This window comes from Neopsephotus bourkii, unplaced genomic scaffold, assembly GCF_033783945.1.
Source record: "Neopsephotus bourkii isolate Nb327-2 ecotype Australia unplaced genomic scaffold, CSIRO-AGI_Nbou_v1 NB_1768, whole genome shotgun sequence".
NCBI classification, from domain to species: domain Eukaryota; kingdom Metazoa; phylum Chordata; class Aves; order Psittaciformes; family Psittacidae; genus Neopsephotus; species Neopsephotus bourkii.
Genome location: NW_026902242.1, coordinates 9,701,296 through 9,721,668, shown reverse-complemented (window position 1 = coordinate 9,721,668; position 20,373 = coordinate 9,701,296). Strand labels below are relative to the sequence as shown.

General features: G+C 38.5%; 1 protein-coding gene across 1 annotated transcript in view; it reads right to left on the bottom strand.

The window, feature by feature from the left end:
* The window catches only part of CLSTN2 (calsyntenin 2), a 319,748-nt gene that overhangs the window by 67,182 nt on the left and 232,193 nt on the right, over positions 1–20,373 (bottom strand). The window contains exons 3-4 of the mRNA XM_061379286.1: positions 6,138–6,333; positions 4,218–4,426 (exon numbers count right to left, since the gene is read on the bottom strand). Of these exons, the coding sequence (XP_061235270.1) occupies positions 4,218–4,426; positions 6,138–6,298 (370 nt within the window). The 5' untranslated portion in view covers positions 6,299–6,333. The remainder of the gene's footprint in view (positions 1–4,217; positions 4,427–6,137; positions 6,334–20,373) is intronic.

Sequence of the window (20,373 nt, the reverse complement as noted above, 5' to 3'; positions counted from 1 at the left end):
TATATGCAGACTAGAACATTGGGGTCCTGGCTAATCAAGCCCTTTGTGACCAGAAAGCTCTTTGAAGCACATGGAACATCTGCCAGTAAGACAGTTATGGGGAATGGGAAATACTTTCTTTCAATCCAGCATAGAAATAAAGTTCTTAGGCAAATACAAGATGGTACGGATATAATATGGGCATGTCTATCTTAGAAATCATCCGCTCAACTTCTTATTCTGAAGTAAGACTAATCAGCAGCTACATCTTGAAAGGTAAACCATGAGTAGGGACAACTTCATTATCCACATTTTCCCAGAATACACTGGTTTCTTTGGTTCTCTCTCAAGCACCTCACCTTGCCAAGTATGTTCAGGTCTGTCATGTAAATAGCTCTTCCCATCACAAAAGCAACTGTAATGTTGATATCAACTACATTATTTTTGAGTTAGTAATTGGCAAAAATGACTAATTCAATTTCCCAGAAATAACTAGAGCTATAACAGATTAAAAACCACAACAAGCCAGCAAAGCCTACAGAAAACAACACAAACAGATAAATATCAACAGGAATATAAAAATTCTTGTCTGAAAACACACACATTTACACCTCTTTCTTCAGAGTTCGTTGTGGGGATAGTTTGATAAAGGATTCCCTCTTTTACAGCTGCCTTTCATCTAATTTTAGACCAATCACAAGAATGGGGAAAGATCTGACCAATTTACTATGGCAATTCCCTCTTAAATTCCATACTTCCTGTGTGCATGAGGAGTATAAAACAGAATCTCCTAACCCTTACAAGAGATGAGGTCTTTGACTTCAGTCCGCTCATAGGAGCTCAACATTCCCAGCTGTCAAGAATGACCAGGAGCTGTATCTGACCATAAGTCAATTGAAGGATCAAATTGCTTCTAGTCAAAAAGCTCCACTTTTAAATCACAATGGAAGGAAATTATGGTTTAGTAAATAAATAAATATCACATGCAAACACTGAACTACAAAGTTTTATTACTTTTCTGAGAATATGAAGTTTGCATAGGTCCTAATACAGATCTCAGTGCTGTAAAGGATGACCTTGTGAGATCCTGTCCACATCTATTTTCTAAGATATGTAACTTCATATAAGCTGTATTGACTGGGCAGCAAAGTCAATAACTCATCTTTATAATGAACAATCTGAAGACGTATTTCTGAAATGCTTACCAGTGGTGGGTGACATACATAATTATCCCCATTTTAGAGATAAGAGTGGGTTAGAGCCATGACAGATTTTGTATCTGTGTCTGAATTCTCTGATCGTAATGACCATGACCCATGACAAATGCATAAAAATGCTGTTTTGCTTGATGGTTGGGATTCTCTGCTATGAAGATAACTAGATTAAACTGCATGAAATAGTCTCATAACACAATCTATCTTCTACCTGTAGTCCCAGTTCTTTGCACAGGAAAGCATAAATTCCCCTCTGCCTTTACACAATTGTATTTTACGACCAAATTAGAAATTGAGAGCGTGCAGAGTCACCTCGCACTATACCAGGTTGATTAAAGCCTCATCCAACCTGGCCTTAAGATCTACAAGAAATGCACCAGAATTGAATGCTGCTTCCTGCACCAGTGCTGGGTGCCTCTTCTCTTATGCCTCACACAATTGGGTGATGTAGACTATGGACTGCTAGTCTGGAGGGCTCCCAATGTGTAATATGATATTTCAAGACATAAAAACATGCTCCCTGGATTAACTTACATACAATCAGGAAGTTGGGTTGGTTTTTTTTTTCTGAAAAGACAAAGATGTGCCAGAAGAAATTCAGCTGATGGAGTATCATACTCATCCTTCTAAAAGCCTGTGTTTGTGGTTAGTTTCGTAAGTTGGTGGTGAAAAAAATCCAGCATCTGAGAGTGGTAATTACATGTTTTCTCACAGCCACCTTACTTTTAGGCTCTCTGCAGTATATGGATTTGATTCTAAGCATCCGGGTAAATACTTTTTCTGGGCAATGAAATTTCACACTTAGATTATTGAAAAGCAGAAAAAAAACATAACTTGCAGAAGACACAGGAACATAGCATGGTGTTTGTTTTTTCTCACAATGGGTAAAAAAATCCTGTCAACAAAATCCTAATTAGCACAGTATTAACAGACAGTCCCAGGCATCTCACACATCTACTTTAATCATCTTACAGGTAACAAAAATGGGCACAATGCCACAGGATTTGCACTGGAGAAAGTTTATGTCAGTGTTCCAACACTTCACAGCTGAGAATGTCTAAGCAACATATTTCTGTCACAAAATGAAAGTGCAACCATCTATTCTACCTCTGTCTCTAATCCCACTGGGTTTAAGCAATTACCATCATCTAAAAAAATTGCAAATTAGACTTCAATTACTGTTGATTGTGGCAGCACTGGCCTTTTAGTGAACGAATAGATAAAAAAATATTAATTGAATTCATGACCAAGACCTTGCAAGTATTACAACTGTATACCAATTATTCACTGCAGGCTTTAAAGCCATGTTTAAATCAATGATTTTCTCATTGCCTTTGCTGAAAAGCAGCTCCCAGGCACACAAGAAAAAAGATATAACCAAGGATTCCTGACATTTCCCATGCTTTTGATCATGTCTCTGACTGTAGGAAACCCATGATCACTCACAAGCCAGTGTCTCTGTGTGAAAGGGGCTGAAAAGGCATGAGCAATAGAAATGCCTACTCTGTGTTGTGCTAATCTCAGTGTATTATCTATCCATATCTGTCACAAATTTGGTAAGAAATTATGAACCAATCTGCAACTTGTGTAAGTAACCAGCCCCATACGAGCAAGTCACGTGGAGCTCTGGAAAAACATTGGTTTCAAACAGAAACACGGAGAGCTTCCTTTTATGACAACATGGGGAATCTCATACCTTGTATATAGTGTACTTACCTCCCAGTGTATGATAAACAAGGAGGCTTTTTTTCCCCCAAAGTGATTTACAATTTACTGATGATAACAGGTTACCTTTTGATGCTATGCTCAGCTCTGCATTGTGCAAGAGCTGCAGAAATAAAGATGAATAACTTCTGAGCAGGGAATGAGTTTTTCTAACACATTCCGACACGAAAATGACTGCTTAGAGAAAACAGTAGTTCCATGCACTCTCTCAATTTCTAATTTGGCCAAAAATCAGATTTAACTGCGAAAGAGTATTCTCCTCTATTAGATTAAATACTTTTGTTAGGAAAGACAAATCAGAGCACTGCTGGGCATGCACACAGGGTGCTTTTTCTGGGGAAACAAGTTCTGTGAGCACAGCAATTTCTATTCCGAACTCTTGCACAATTGGTCATATGTGAATATTAAGAACGAGGACTCTCATCTACAAAGTGATGCCCATATGTGACTGCTGAAGTACCTGAAAGACAGAGCTACTACTTTGTATTATCTGAAGCAAGCAGAGAATGGGAGGGAGGATCTTCAACACATTTTTAATGCAGCCTAGCCACCTCTCCCAAACAGAGCGTCAAGTTCTGTGCTTTTCACTGGTGAAAACTTGACTGGGAAAAGCAGGAAGCTGAGAGACATGGCAACCAAGGTCAAAAATTGCTGTATGTGGAAAACTTATTATCGTTTATTATTTTTCCTTTAACATTATATACAGTAGAAAACCAACTAAAATCAATAACCATTTAAAATCATACTACTTTCCACAACGTATTTTCTCCCATACTCCAGAACAGTGGATCTGCTTCAAGAAGCACCATGAATGGGTAGATCTGTGGACCCATATCCTGAAAGTTTCAACAATCAATAAACACATCCAGAATATTGTCAATTCTACATTTAGACTCTGCTCCACAAAGTTCGGAAGAAAGGGACTAGCTCTAAACCAGTGAACAACCCCTGTGAGGTTGGGCCATGTGGTGCATTAGGAAATGCTACCACTCAGATGGAAAACTGGATCTGAGACAATTAAGAGAAAGTACTGAGTGACAGCGAAACACATTGCTCATCTAAAAATGGGGGTTTGATTTCCACAGTAAATTACTGTGGCATTTTCTGACCAAATCTTATATGAAAGGGATGGGATTTCTCCATGTAAAGGTTCCTTCATGCTTAGAGCTGAGAACAGGATCACTCTGTTGAGTTAAAACTCAAGCCAGGTTATCAGGTAGTAACAACAGGTAATCACACTATCTGCAGAAATGACTGCTGTCTACCCCACACTTAAAATTGCTCCTTCTCCATACTCACCATTTCTGTCAATGGCAAACGGTACATCAGTTGTGACAATTTCATAATTGCAGATCTGGCTATATTGTGGAGAACAGTCCTCATCTATGGCTTCTACCTGCAGTATGCTGTCATAGATCTTCCCCTCTGTCACAGTGGCCTTATACACACTCTCCTTGAAAGCTGGTGAAAACTCATTGACATCCTTTACCTGGATATGGACCACTGCCCTAAAATAGGTAAATAAAGTTGTCAAAGAGAAATTAATTTATCATGACACACCACTGAGAGTTTTTTTTTCAAAATACTTGAAATGACTAATGGAACACATCTAGAAAACTATGTAAACATCTGCTAAAATGAGGTTATCATTGAATTTCCATGCTTAATTTGACCAATTTAATATCTTAATGAGGCAATTGGTAAAAACCTATTGCCACAGGAGAGAGATTCAGGTTGCTCTCTATTAAAATCTGTCTGTCTCTTAAAATGGACAGCAGCAGAAATTCAGTATATGCAATTCCAGTGTAAAATGTGTTAATAAGCAAAAAAAGAGGATGAGAATTTCAGCAGTCTTACATATTCACTACCTAAAAATATCAGTTTATGAACATTCTTCCACTTTAAGTAAGGCTCTTACCTGCTGATTACAATTATATAGTCCTTTAGCTAAAACACTGCACATGTAAACCTCCAAGGTCAAAAATAAGACGCCTTGAGTGTTTAATAAGCAAACCCTAAAGGCCTTGATTTGAAAGACTTTGCTATATGATTTGGTAGACAAGGTAACAAAGGGACAGAGAAGTGGAGAGACTTTCTAGATCAATGGCAGAGCCAGTACTAAAGGTTGGGACCCCAGACAGCCTGGCTTAGCATATGGTTTGCCATAGAAACGGCTATGAAAAGCATAACAAAGTCTGGTCCTGACAGGCCAGATTTCATTTTCTCAGGATTAGACTAAATTTTTCAAGAAGTGGAACATGCAAGCTTGTTACAGATATGCTAGAGAAAAACGTCACAAAATTTAATAATACGATGCAAAACCTGCTTCTGTGACTTGATGGTTACTTCTCTTGCAGGCTTCTTTCTAAATGCTCATTCTTTTTAAATATCTGAAAAAGTTCAGCATGCATTATAGAGCTAATTAAATTTTTAATTGTGTTGTGTCCTGGATGAGCAAAAGGAAGAATGATTACTATTAATCATTGATTTAAATGGCTCTCAGCAAAATGAACAATTTGTACAGCATTTATACATCTACATGTGAGTTACATTTATCTTTAATGACAAACGGTCTGGAGTTAGTTTCATTAATTTAAGGGGAAAAAAGGGACTGTGCCACTTAAGCTTATTCAGGGAATTGCCTCCACAGCAAAAAGTACCATCTACTAACCTTCAATACCTGTTTCTTCGAGAGGACTTTAATTCCTCTGAGACTTGCTGTCCAAAAGCTGAGATCAGAAACACACTGTGCAAAGGCAACACTGCTGCAGCATATATACACACACACATGATAAGAAAGGTCATTTCTTTTACCATTTGAAAAGGAATGAAGAGAGAGAAAACCTATTTAGAATTTGTAAAGTATCAATAAAAGCTAGCTTCCATGCCTTGGATGATCTGTTAAGTCGATGTATTTAACATGAAAGCAAGAACAGAAAACTAAACCAAAACTGATATCCATTTCTTTACTTGAACAGGAATCCTATTAAGAGCTTCAACTGGAACCGCTGCAAAATGGGTCAAACTGTTGGAGGCGAAAAGAAAAAGTATCTTCTAAAAGGAAAAAGAAATAAAAAGTGGATTGACTATTGCAACAACAGTGATTTGGTTTTATTTGCTTTCTACCTGGCTACAGTATAAAAAGGAGCCCTTCAATATGATCTGGAGAGCAAACGCATGCCAAAGCAAAAAAAAATATTCCTCCTAATTTTCACCCACTTGTGAGATTTCTTCCAGTTTCTTCCACCTGGTCCTGATCCACAGTCATAGGCCTGGATGATGAATGTGTATTCCTTCTGCAGTTCACAGTCAACAGGACTTTTTGCTTGAAGGCGACCTTCTCCAGATGTCTTGTTTAGTACAACAGCTTCAAAGGGCATTTCTTGTCCGTGGATTTTAAAAGCACAGATTTCACCTGTGAGGAACAGTACAAAACATCATAACCAAGGAGATCTAAGTCTTACGTACTGCTGTCATACTGGAGAAGTTAGCAGTAAAGTTGAATTTTACATGCTGTTATAGATGGGGTAAATACAGACTTGGGCATCGGTTACATACACAGTTACCATACATCCAAAAGGGCCAATAGGCATGAGCTTGTACAGTGTGATACAGCAAGCGCAGCTCTGGTCACGTACTTCCCTCTCTCTCTGTCATTACTAAATGCTTTTTTAAAGCCCCAGAGACTATTCCCTAGATTTGGTACTAACACCAATTTTGAGCTAAATTAGTTTTGAGCTAAATTAAGAAGATCTTATTTAGTTCAAGAAAATAGAGGTTGTCTTTTCTAACTGTTGTCCCTCCTTCCGCGAACCACTTGAGCTGCCAGGTGGTAGCAGATGTTCAGATTCTTGCAGTTTAGTTTCCCAACAGTGATACAAATAATCATGCAAAACATGGGCACATTCAAAATACATCCTGCTTCATTTACAGACATACATCATCTTTTGAACAGAAGCCGCTGGAGGAACACAGACAAGTGTCTTTTTTGGACATCTCAGTCACCCACCCACATTCACACACTCACACATGAATGCCTTCTTGGCAGCAAGTCACTCTGCCTCCAAACTGCCTCCCTCCACAGCTTCTCTCAGAGGCATACTATACAACAAAACAGATGATACAGCAAGGACTAAAACAAGTTTATTTGGACACAAAAGCAACATAGTCTTGCAAGAATATTTGTGTGTAAGGGGGTAAAAACCCCCCAGTTTCTGGTGATCCTTTCTTTTTAATCCTTCATAGTGATGGCAACGATATACATGCCGAATTCACTTTTATCCACTCCAGAACCCAAGTTCAAAAATGAAGTATTTATACAAAGACCAACTGGGCTTAAATATTTTTATGACACATTACACACATGCTCTTTTATGAGTAAGTCTGTCTCAGGACATGCATTATAGATTCAAAGCTGTTTTCCACTGACATAAGTCTTTTACATTTATTTCCAGCGTAGAGTTGCAGCCTTTTGGAAATGTCCTTGCCAATCATATTGAAGTCAACTGCCAAATATCAAATGAACTCTAAATCTATGCCCTCTAATTCAAGCCTAGCTCCTCTCTTTCTTTTTCTAATAGAATATATTGTCTATTTTTAGAGAAGAGACTGGACATTGACTTTATAAAAGTGGTAGAGTCTGTGTGAGAAAAAAAAAATGGGAGGGCGTCTGTGTGGGGCATGTGGAGATTAGGTGCACTTAAAGTATAAATACAGGCTTTTTAGGATATTCCCTCAACTACTTACGTTTCCCTTTAGCTTAATGGGAGCTGAACCTGATCTCAGTTATATACAGTGACATTTACGTAGATAAATCCTACACTTAACAATAATAATCAATCCTATAGATGTCTTTGCAAGATCAGCAAGAGTTGTTTTAGTAATTATGAAAACACATCGACTATTTGCTTGGATATTTGGTTGCTCTAGCCCCTCACTCAGGTGTGGTTTCCCAAACAGACAAAAGATGTGCTCTCTTCCACCCTCTATAATACCAAATATGTGGGCCATAGAAGAAAGAATGGATTTTATTCTGAGAATAAGAAAAAGTCTAATACTTCGCATAGCCATAAAAGCAGGCTCCACAACGTTTATTAATCATATAGGAAACAGAAGATTAAGAGAAGGCTGAAATGAAGCAGTTTGTTCAGCTTTGATCACGGGCACTGATCACTGAATTTGTATCTCAGTGTCGTCACCCATACTTATGAAAAAAATTTCCTTGCAACTTCAAAACGAAACATTCATCTAAAATGGTATTGCGGATTTCAGTTTTATTTTAACTGAATATGACAATAAGAATGTAAAGGTGGCAAGTCTAATGGAAAAATATTGTTTGCTGTCTTCTGAAATAATGGACTTCATAGTTTCCTAATAATAAACTTTTCCTCAGCTGCACAATCCACCAGCAGAAACCATAACTTCAGTGTTTTGTGTTTATAATTATACTGATCTACTGTTCGGTTGTAAACAGTGTAGCATTTGCAGACATCCACGCCTACTGTTCTTAACAAACAGAAACAGCCCAGGGCAGAAAGGAATTTCTCTCAGCCTTAATCTAAACACGCATTACCTTTCCCTCTCCAAATGCAGAGGCCTGGTGCAAAGCAATCACAGAAGCAGTACATGTTCTAATTAGTTCTCAGCAAATATTTCAGAAGACTCTGTATCCTGCTCCTATGGCACACTCTATATAACTCTATATAGTTCATATTACTCTAATTTTGACTTTTATATCGCCCAATTGCCAAACATAAAATAATGACAGCTGCATGGATATGAGGAGATATTTTTAAGCACACTGCAAAAACCCCACATACACTTTGAGATTCTGGTGACAGCAAAATACTTCTAGGAAAACAACTTCATATATTTTTAAAAAGCTAAGTACAATTTTTGTTTTCCAGAAGGTTTCTACTACTGTTTTAAAGACATGATTTAACACTATTGAAAATTAAAATGTAGGGTGATCATAATGATTCGAAAAAAGTGCCTTAATGACCATATTAGAAACGGCAGTTATAAGAGAGTTTTAGCAGTTGCAACATAGCAGAAAATTAAGCAAGGTCCACCTTTACATTGCAAGACACACATTTACAGATATATATAAAACTACTACTACTAGGCATTACAAAGTGTCTTTAAACTATAACACATTAACATATAACATAGTATTTTTCATTACTAAATTGAGCTATAGGTATTTATTTAAACCCTGACCTACAAGATGCCAACAGAAACTGTGCTGAGCTCATACTATTTCAAAGTACAAGAACCCAGTAACTCACTGGAGGAAAAGGAGACAAGACAGCGTGTCTCTCTTACTCAGGCTCACCATTTAAATTGCAGAACCAACACTTTCAGGCCCTTGGCACAACCTACCTTCCTTCTCCCTTGTAAGATTGACTCTAATTATTTAATTAGAGTGAAAACTGGGACAGTTTTCCTCACAACAGACATCACAGCACAATACTGAGCTTTGTTCATCATTGCAGTGGGTTTGGGAGCAGGCGCATATTGGATTTAGAGATCATAAAAATGGTGGTGGCCGTGAGCTGATAACAAGTTGGTGATACCACATAAAGGTGGAAGCACATCCATGAAATTCTATAGCTGCTGCAGCCAGACTAGAGAGGAAAATACTTCTTCTCCAAAGTCATACATCCTGCAGGTTTCAATTTGCTTCCTATAAAATCTTTTAGTTACAGGGCTGAACTTTACTAACAGCTGCTTAATTTTAATATGTCTTAAATTCTGGGCATTATGTTTTCTCTTCAAATCATTCAGACTACCAGTAGCTGTGAGCACCTATTCATTTTGAAGCCTACATTATTTTAAGAGCTCTGCTAGAGATCCATATGTTACTACTGGGATAATAATAATATAATTTTCTCTGTAAGAATTGTAATAGCCCAGAAAAAATATTGACAGTTTATAATTTCTGAAATACAACCAACAAATCTTTCCACTGGTTAGTGACACGGTTTAGTGGTGGCCTTGGCAGTGTTGGGTTTACATTTGGACTCAATGTTCTAAGAAGTCTTTCCCAACCTAAATGATTCTATGATTAACTCAAACCTAATTACCCTGCATGTTCTATTCTCTCCATTTGCCTTATGATTCTATATGGAGTATAGAGTTTATCTGTGTTCAGAACATGTCTATGTGTGTAAGTGTACACACATATTTGTTCCTGCCATTCACTTCCAAACCATTTGCTAATTTCAATTCTATTTTATAAAGACGAGTTGTTCCCACAAGTGCTATGAAATTATGCAGCTGCACAACACAGAGATGCTACAGAAACCCATTTCACTGGATAGCAAACAGTCCATACAAAGACCTTGTAAAAGCTCAAAAACAAGAAAAGCTTTAGCTCTCTCTTGCACCTTTTTAACCAAACATGAAGCTTAAACCTGAAGGAAACCAGGCTTCATTAGTTCACTGCTAATATTTATATTCATAGCCAGTTCTCATTTTATTACTCTCTAGCCTTTTACTATATTTCTATGTGTGTTCTTCTCGTATGTGCAAATCAAGATATAGTTGATCATTTATTTAGAACAAAGGTTGCAGTTTTATACTTAATGAGGTAAGCACAGTGTCCCTGAAAGATCCGAAAGTGCCTAATGCTGCATGATCACACATGAACCCACTCACACCTTGTAAGAGACACATGCTCTGTTCAGGTGAGATGCATATTGAATTCGAATTTGAAGAACAGAGACAGGAGTGCCATGACCAAGGTGTCACTATGACCTTCTGAAGACTTTCATATGAATGAATGACTGTAACACTGTTTTTTCCTTATGTGTGTCCTTCAAGAACCTGATTCAGCTACATGGATCCATTGCATTGTAAGTAAAAGGTATATGACAATGTCCTGGGTTCAGCAGCAGCAGTCATTTTTTCTCCTTCTTAGTAGCTGGTGCAGTACTGTGTTTTTGACTTTCAGCCTGGGAACAGCGCTGATAACACTGATGTTTTTACTTACTGCTCAAATGTTTACTCTGACCAAGGACTTTGTGAGCCTCATGCTCTGCCAGGGAGGAGGGGAGGCCGGGAGGAAGCAGAGACAGGACACCTGACCCAAACTGACCAAAGAGGTATTCCATACCCCAGTATGTCATGCTCAAGATGTAAACTGAGCGTTACCTGGAAGGGCTAGTTCACTGCTCGGTCAGGCTGGGTATTGGTGGATGGTGAGCAGTTGTATTCTCTTCCCTTGTTATTTCCCTTATCATTATTATTATTATTGGTGGTAGCAGCAGTGGTTTTGTGTTATACCTTAGTTACTGGACTTTTATTACCTCAGCTCCTGGGAATTACATTCTTTCCATTCTCCTACCCATCCCTCCAGGAGCAGGGGGAGGGGGAGGAACGGGGTGAGGAGTGAGCAAGCGAGCTGCACTTAAACCATGGGACTGCCCTTAAACCATGACAGACAACCATTAGAATCAATCTTCTTCATATACTACATGGCACACCTAGGCTTCCAAGAATTTTGCTAAACATACAGTTTTACAATGGATATGACTTGTGGATATGCTAGTGGATATGACCTTCCTCTTGCTAGAACTAAAGGTTTTAAAGCAATCTTGTCAACGAAATTCAAGTACTCTTAGTCTGAATCAAATTTGAATCTTTAAGCCTTTAAATGTGCTCTCTCTACATATAGATGGACCTCCAAACACAAGCACATTGTCCTTTGAAGATCCATCATCAAAGATTCCTGTCTGCAGTGGAATCGGTGTTGTTTTTTTCACTAAGTTTATTTCAGGATTGATGTTTCTCTTTAGATTTTTTGTGTTTGTTTTAGCTTGCTTGTTTGGGTTTTTTTAAATCCATCCTTCCAGGACAACAACTACATTCTAGAATCACAGAATCATAATCATGTTTCTCTGCTGGAATCCTCCAAATAAGCTCCTGCAGTGCAGAGCTGCTGACCTTTAGAGTGTCTCCACGCCACTGGGAAGGTCTGCTGCTTTGACAAGATTTTTTCTATCATCAACTATAGCTACTGTTCAGATAATTACAGAACATAGAAGGTTAAGTTTCGAGGGAGCAAAGGGTAGTTCTTTGAGAAAAGAAGGTAAAGAAAGAATTAGGAATGTAAAATATCCTCAAAGATAGAAAAAAAAATTCAATAAGGCAGTAACTACTGTATATGCTTTTCCAGCTCACTGAAGTCAACACTATTAAACTCATACCGAAATACTAAAATCCAGCAAGCAATACTGCAATCATAAACAGAGGGAGGTATTCGTATCTTCATAAAATTAATAAAATACAAAAATTATTATTTCCTCATATCTGATTTTATGGGCAACAAGCTCTGCAAAGCAAGAACATAAATCAACCACTACTCTTCTTTTTCTATGAATTTGAAATGGCAAAGTGAAGGAAACTTCAACTGCACTTCAAGTGATTCACTGTTGCCATAAGCTCACATCAAGTGAGCCACACTTCATTCTTCAGTTGCTCAGGATGGAGAGTTCTGTGTGTAGTGTATAAGCAACTTTCATATGCATGTTTCTTCCTGGCTCCACAGTAAGTAAGTTTCCCCAGGGGAAATGACTTGGGTTGTGATGGTGGTCAGCAACAAAGCATGTGAAAAACCTACTCTGCAATTTTATTTAAATAAGCTTGCTTAAAAAGTGTCATTTTAATGGACATGCTCTCATTATAGTGTGATACATGACCACGTTGCTCTGCTGAAAACTAGATCACCACTGCTTAGATGCCTAACACGTCACATAGTGCACTCAGATTTACAATCACAGAATGGTTTGGTTTGGAAAGGACCCTAGGATCATCTAGTTCCAACCCCCTGCCACAGGCAGGAACACCTCCCACTATACGAGGTTGCTCAAGGCTCTTACACAAGACATCCTTGCACTCCAGCTTACATGACAGAGAGTCTATCCACATCTGTTTGAAGACTGCAATAAACATTGAGGTGGATCAGAAAAATATATAATAAGGTTTGTGTATAGAAAGATGTGGTTAAGTAAGGATTATACAGTTCTTAAGCAACCTCTATTCTAAGAGAAGGGAAATACTAAATACTAGCCTTAGTTCCTCCCATCAATCAAACTCATATTGTATTTTCTATTGTCAATTACCTCACATATTTCTCCATCTTTTCTTCTTTCTGAAATCTGCAAGATTCAAGAGCGAAAGCAAGCAAGAAGGTACAATTTTAAGAACAGTATCAGAAGACTATACTGTCAGAATCAATATATGGAGCTCCATGCCCACTTGCAACAATGGAAGGCTTTTGTTAGCAAATACCCTGTGGATTTAGCAGTGCATCTGAGTATCAGATAAACGCAGATTCAACACACAGAAACAGCTGTCCGCATTTGTTAAAATGCTGTAAGGCACAGCACAGTGTCTTTAACAATTACATGATCATTACTGAGAAATATTAGCATTGCCATTTTTTTTAGAATGCCACATTATAATGAACTATTTGAAAAATAATCCTGCAACTGTGCAGTTAAAGCTGAAAAAAGCACATTTAATGAAAGTAACTTTATCCTCCAGGACGTAATTGGAGCTTAATTACTCAATACCCAGAGTTGGGTCATTTTCTGATCTACTTTTTCACATGTGTCAATAACTATCATATACACATGTAGGGGTTGTTTTCACACACTACCTGCATTATTTGATTAGTGTTCCCTTGAAGCTGCAATCAGTAACTGCAGATTTCCTGCTGCCACAGCTGATGAAACATGACTTTGCTCCAGACAGTCATCTCCCAGTAAACACAAGCCCATATGCTACCAGTGCCTTAATTTCATGTCTGTGTCTGGAAGATGGATCATGAAGTTATCCACCTCTGGATTAGTGAGGTCTAAAGTATGAAAAAAAGGAGGTAACTTGCCCGCTGAGGTACTGACCCATTTTACTGTGTAAATCCATTTTGTGATTCTGTGATATCCTTTGAAAAAAGTGCACCTATTTTTTATAAGAGACACCTAGAGCCCTCTCTGCATGCTAAGATTAAAAAGATTATTACAACGGCTGCAATCATTTCTAGCCACTAGGTATTAAAGGACAAATGCTAATAAAATACATAAAAGAAGCTAATGATGTACAATGTGACTAGATTTTCAAATTAAATAAAGACCTAGAATTAGGAATGTTGGCTACCAGACATGTACTGCTTACAGAATTCCTACAGTCTGGTAGGCAAACCTAGCAAGTATTTTCTGCAGCAACATTACCTAGTAGATTTGGTTCCCTTGTGAGATAAACAGAGAGAAATAAGAAAATGAGCAGCACCATGTTGCACTCAGAGAATCAGCAGCTGTTTAGTCTACTGAAGACTCAGCAGACTGACAGAAAAGCTTACTTTTTAATTAAACCACTTTCCCTGGGGCCCAATATCAAGGCAGACAATTTCTGAGATAAAGCATCTTGGAAAATGTTGCATTTATTAAAATTATTCCCCTGAATAGTTTAAATGCATTGTTTTGGGGTATAGTTAGCTAATTCAAAGCATACAGTGAACAATCAAATAATTTTTCTGTTTCTTTACACTCAAAGCATCACTCAGCTTTAATGAGAACTATATCAGGAAGTTTGGACTGGCTAGAACATAATATAAGCAGTGGACTTGACCACACAAATCAAAGGAGTGGCAACTACTAGGAGCTAGGGCTGTCTTGCAAAAATAATAGCCATAGGATAGTTTCACATATGTAAACCAAACCAGAATGACCAGGAAAGTGAGGCAGAAATAAAGGACAATCGATAGCCCTGTATCCTTTCTTGCAGTATGCCAGTATTCTGAGATAGCCATTCACCCTCTTTTTTTCTCATATTTGTGATCTGAAAGATTAGGCTGATGGTAACAATGCCATTAGAAAGAATTACAGAATCACCCAAGAGCAACAGGTGCTCATTTGAGGCTCTGTGCAAATGGGAGTCTGCAAAGAGCTGGATGCTAGCACCTCTAACCTAGAAACCAAGCAGTCACATTAGTGTGGTGCTGTGCTGATTTGTGGCTGCGTCATGGCCTGGAGTGAGAGCACTCTGGATGAGCACAACAGACATAAGGACTGCAAGATCCTCCTGTGATTTTTACATGTTGTAAAAAAATGAAGTGAGTACAAAGAAAGTCAATTTTGATGAGAATTTTCTCCAAAATGTGTACACAAACATGTCAGGCTGGCAAAAATAAGCACTGGAGAGGTGCAATGCAAAGTACCTTTGGATAATTGTGGAATTTTCACAGCATTGGCAGCCTATGAAGTGAGATAAAAGGGAAATTACACAGTTTGGATCTTTTCAACAGCTCCTAAACATGCAATAAACTGTTCATGTTAACATGTACAATAAAATATGTCAGAGACATGTTAGGTATCTCAGGACGGTTTTGCTTCATGCCTATAAAAATACAGGTGGGAGAACACAGTGAGATGTTAGGAAGGGGTAAGGTGGTTACACATCCCTGAGTTTTCACTCAGCTATTTACTCTGCCATGGCCTCTTCTTACAGAAGTAGATTAAATAAAAAGCTTAGGAACATTAATTCAATCTTGGCATGGAGCCTGGGCACAAGAGTCTAATCTGTGCATCCTGCAGACATGAGTAGAGCACTGAGTTTAATTGTTACAAGAGCACCATATGGTTCCTCCTGATCATGGCTTTTTTTCATTTGTTTTTACTTCCGCTTGTCTGTCTTTAAAAGAACCTGAACTATTCAGCTCCAAGTGTGCAGTCATGATTTGGACTGGATCTCCAGACACAGTGAGTTACTTTGGACACAAACGATTACTACAAAGCATCACAACAAACAAAAAACCCAACAGTCAAAATCAAAGCATCTGGCCTTTTATCAGAATAAAAATCACATAGTAAAGATAATAAATCTATCAAAATGAAAGGTAAATGGAGATCTCTTACCAGATGAGCATTTGCACTCCAATTTGCGTGGACACTTAGAACTGCTATCATGATTTCTAAAACACATACTCAGTTTACCTTACTCCTCCTCTTTTTTTTTTTTTTCTGCATGGTTTATGTCCCACTTTGCCTTTAGAAAGGCAAGTGTTTGTGCCATTTTATACTTTGTTGCTCTCCCCACCATCACCAAAAAGACATCAAATGACTCCAGCCACTGACCATAGTTCAGCCAGTAAATGGATGCATGTTTATGCAGGAAAGGTTTGCAGTGAATTGTCACCCACAGGCAGTTCATGAAACCCTGTCTTTTTAGGCACAGAAATCCAAGAGACTCCCCACCACAGCTTTGTGTATGAGTAGGGCTTAGACTTAATACTTTAAAATACTGCTTAATATTTCACACATCAGAGGTGTGAAAACCTCACCTGTGGGAGCTGACTACCTCACTATGTTTAAAGCTGCACTTGAGGAACTTTGTTCCTTATTTCCAGCTTTTGATTCTGCTAATAACAGCAAAAAGACAAAACCTCTGATTTTTCTGAGACAATCACTTAACACCTCCTTGGAGTTTTGAGTCAGCCACTACAGGTCCTGATATATTCAGCTGTTCAGATGGGACTCCACCCACCAAAACAACTTCAGAAGCACAAGCCCTTGGCATAGTATTTATAATGGTAAGCGGCATGGTGCACAAGTAAAACTCAGGCTGATTGCAAACACGATTCTTTCATAGAATGCTACCATTAGCAGTAACATAAAGTATTATTTTCTATATAGAAACCTAAGGTTAAGTGTTTACACTCTCACTAATATGAAAATGACTATACTGAATACACAAACTGCATCTGCATTGAACCTAAATATACAGAACAACCATTAGGAACTTCTTAGTAAACATAAGGGCTGTGTCCCTTCTAAGATTTGACAATGGGATATCTCATGCATATCAATTATTTAGTGATGCAAGAAAGTTTGTTTCTTAAACAGTAAATTCAAAGCCACAGTGAGCTCAACATGCTGACTGTTGTGCTTCTTTATCATCTAATATACTGAAAGCCTCTACTTACTTGCTGTATCTCTTAGATGTTATCCTATTTGTTGCCTCATCTTTCTTCTTGAGCAGGAGCTGCACAGAGGGCATCAACTGTATTGTTCTGCAGCTTCTTTCCCAATGTGAAATTAAAAATTATTTGAAACTTTTCATGAAACCAAGATGCATCTAACCAGCTGTTTTCAGAAAAAGGTGAGATTTTCTATAAGGTGCTCTCAAAACCCCATCAGCACTGCAGAAATGGCAGAACTATCACAACACCGCCGAATACTACTTCGGTGAAAGCATATTTTTGGTAAATCATATTTTTGCCAGCTCCATTATAAATATTTAATGACTTCGCTCACTCTCTGCTGCCCATTTCTCGCTCTGCAAGTCTGAGTGTTCGTGACACCATACCCAGATGCATTTTGTGCCTTTATTTACTAGGCTTTTTAACCTTATAATAAAAATGACACTTCCCTGCCTCCTTATACATGCAAGAGTCTGGGAATGATAGCCCATCTGAAAATATGTAGCACTCGTAACAGGTCTGCCATTTCACCCTTGAATTTAATTCCTACATTCTAGGACCATGGACTTCCTAGGGAGTTTCAAATTATTAGATTTCTTATCCTCAAAACACACATGATCTTGTCACCATTTTGGTGCTGAGGACGTAACAGGGCTCATTCCCTCACAAATCAGCACCTAAGTCACTTGCTGTTCATGGAAAACTGAGGATCTGAGGCCCATGCATGTGGTAATGACTGAAACGGAAATCAATGGAAAGAGTCTAACTGATTTTAACATGGAGCAAGTCATGATGTAAATACATATTTTAATTTCATTTCTACTATGAAATATTCCTGGATTTATTACCTATTCATTTAAATTATTTAAAATCTTTCGGTATATTTTGCATCTCTAAGAGTTAGGGCTCGAGTTTTGAGAGGTCTGAATTTAATTATAGACATAAGTCTTTGCACAGCCAAAGATTTAAATGTTTTATAACATGAACTCCCAGGGACATTTCTGTATCTGGTTTGGGGTTTTTTGAGCAAATGAGATGCCACATTTAAAAGGAAGAAAATGAAAACAGTTTTGAAAATGGAGTCGAAGTAAAACTACAAGCTGGGTCTTACTGATTAGGTACAAAATTTACATTGATTTCAATAGCAAAAGGAAATACCTTGCTGAGTATTGGTAAAACCCGTAACTGCTAAAGGTTAAATTAGCTTTGGTTAACTGAAGCACAATAAAACTAAACCTTGTACTACAGGAATGAACACAGATTTCACAGTTACCAGATGCTGTTATGTGTAATATCACAGACCTTGCAGAGAGAAAAGATTATGTCTCTACTTAGTAGTCTGTATTCCATCGCCCCTTTCATTCTAGAAAGACCAAAGCTTGTTTTTATGCTCTAGGAGGTATGACTGAACTTTCATTGCAATTTAATGTTTAATTCAAAATTAATGAAATGAAGGATGCAACTATTAAAACCCAACATGTGCAATATAAAGCAATAAAAATGTAACTCCATGAAAACTGTACAATAATAAATCATTCCAGCAATTCAGAAAGTACAAATAAATATCTAGATATTTTCTATTTAACTGCTTCTCAACAATGTAAAGAAACAAATTATATCTGCAGTTTCAGAATTATAATATTAATTTGAATAAATCTGGGGGGAAACCCAAAGTATTTTACGAAGACGTAAAGTCAATTCAAAACCATGTTTTTTGCTTACCACTATACACTATTTAGTGGTATGTGCATTTACACCATGCCAAGTGTATAAACAGAACCTGACTGGCTGTGGCAGTACTGCTTTCTGAATATCTGGCTCTAGCCCTGGGAAGCAAATGCTGTATCGGCAGTTTTTAGAAGAGACATTTACAGACCTGAAGTTTTGGGTGACAAATGGCTTTCTGGAAGGAAGCACTGACTAACTGCTTCTCAGGGCATTTGCTGAAAACAGCTTCTCTGTCAGCTTTGCCATGAAAATGCCTGTATGGTTTGGATCATTCTGATTTCCTTTAAAACCTGCTATTTTCTCTCTGTAAATACAGTGTCTTCTAGGAATGACCCATAATGGCAGTGTTATCTGTATTGGTTTGTTTACTCAGAAGTCATACCTGCCTGCTCTACTGAGCAGATAACGGTTCACAATTTCTTCTCCTATTAGTCCTGCGGCACGTAACTAAACCTGAGTGAACTGGAACATGCTTGTTCTTGCACATGATTAGCAGAGTTGTTTACTAAAAGCCTCCTTTCCAGATATACTGAGTAAATGCTAATCCTCTGAACTTCACTGGAAACTGCAGGTGGTTATAAAGCCTAAAGACCAGTCCATCTGTCGTACTTATAGAATCATAGAATCATAGAATAGTTAGGGTTGGAAAGGACCTTAAGATCATCAAGTTCAAACCCCCCTGCCATGGGCAGGGACACCTCGCACTAAACCGTATCACCCAAGGCCTCGTCCAACCTGGCCTTGAACACTGCCAGGGATGAAGCATTCACAGCCTCCCTGGACAACCTATTCCAGTGCCTCACCACCCTAACAGGAAAGAATTTCCTCCTTATATCCAATCTAAACTTCCCCTGTTCAAGTTTTAACCCATTACCCCTTGTCCTATCACTACAGTCCCTAATGAAGAGTGCCTCCCCAGCATCCCTGTATGCCCCCTTCAGATACTGGAAAGCTGCTGTGACGTCTCCACGCAGCATTCTCCAGGCTGAACAGCCCCAACTTTCTCAGCTGATCTTCATATGGGAGGTGCTCCAGTCCCCTGACCATCCTTGTGGCCCTCCTCTGGACTTGTTCCAACAGATCCATGTCCTTTTTATGTTGAGGACACCAGAACTGCACACAGTACTCCAAGTGAGGTCTCGAGAGCAGAATAAAGGGGCAGGATCACCTCCTTCGACCTGCTGGTCACACTCCTTTTGATGCAGCCCAGGATACGGTTGGCTTTCTGGGCTGCAAGCGCACACTGCTGGCTCATGTTCATTTTCTCATCGACCAGCATCCCCAAGTCCTTCTCTGCAGGGCTGCTCTGAATCTCTTCTCTGCCCAGCCTGTAGCTGTGTCTGGGATTGCCCCGACCCAGGTGTAGGACCTTGCACTTGGCATGGTTAAACTTCATGAGGTTGGCATCAGCCCACCCCACAAGCGTGTCAAGGTCCCTCTGGATGGCATTCCTTCCCTCCAGCGTATCAACCGAACCACACAGCTTGGTGTCATCGGCAAACTTGCTGATTTGAGCAAAGTAACATGATTGTACAAATACTTTTAAGGGCTCAGTTTGAAGGCAGAGGGATCAAACTGCTGTCAGTGGAAGTGCAAGAAATCTTTATTCTCATTAAACCTTTCAATAAAACATTTTCTCTCTGTAAGACTGGGTTGAATTTATAGATATCACAGTTAGAAAAAAAGCTTATGATGTATTTGCAAACTGAATACACGGGAAAATAATGAAACACAGAGACAAACAAT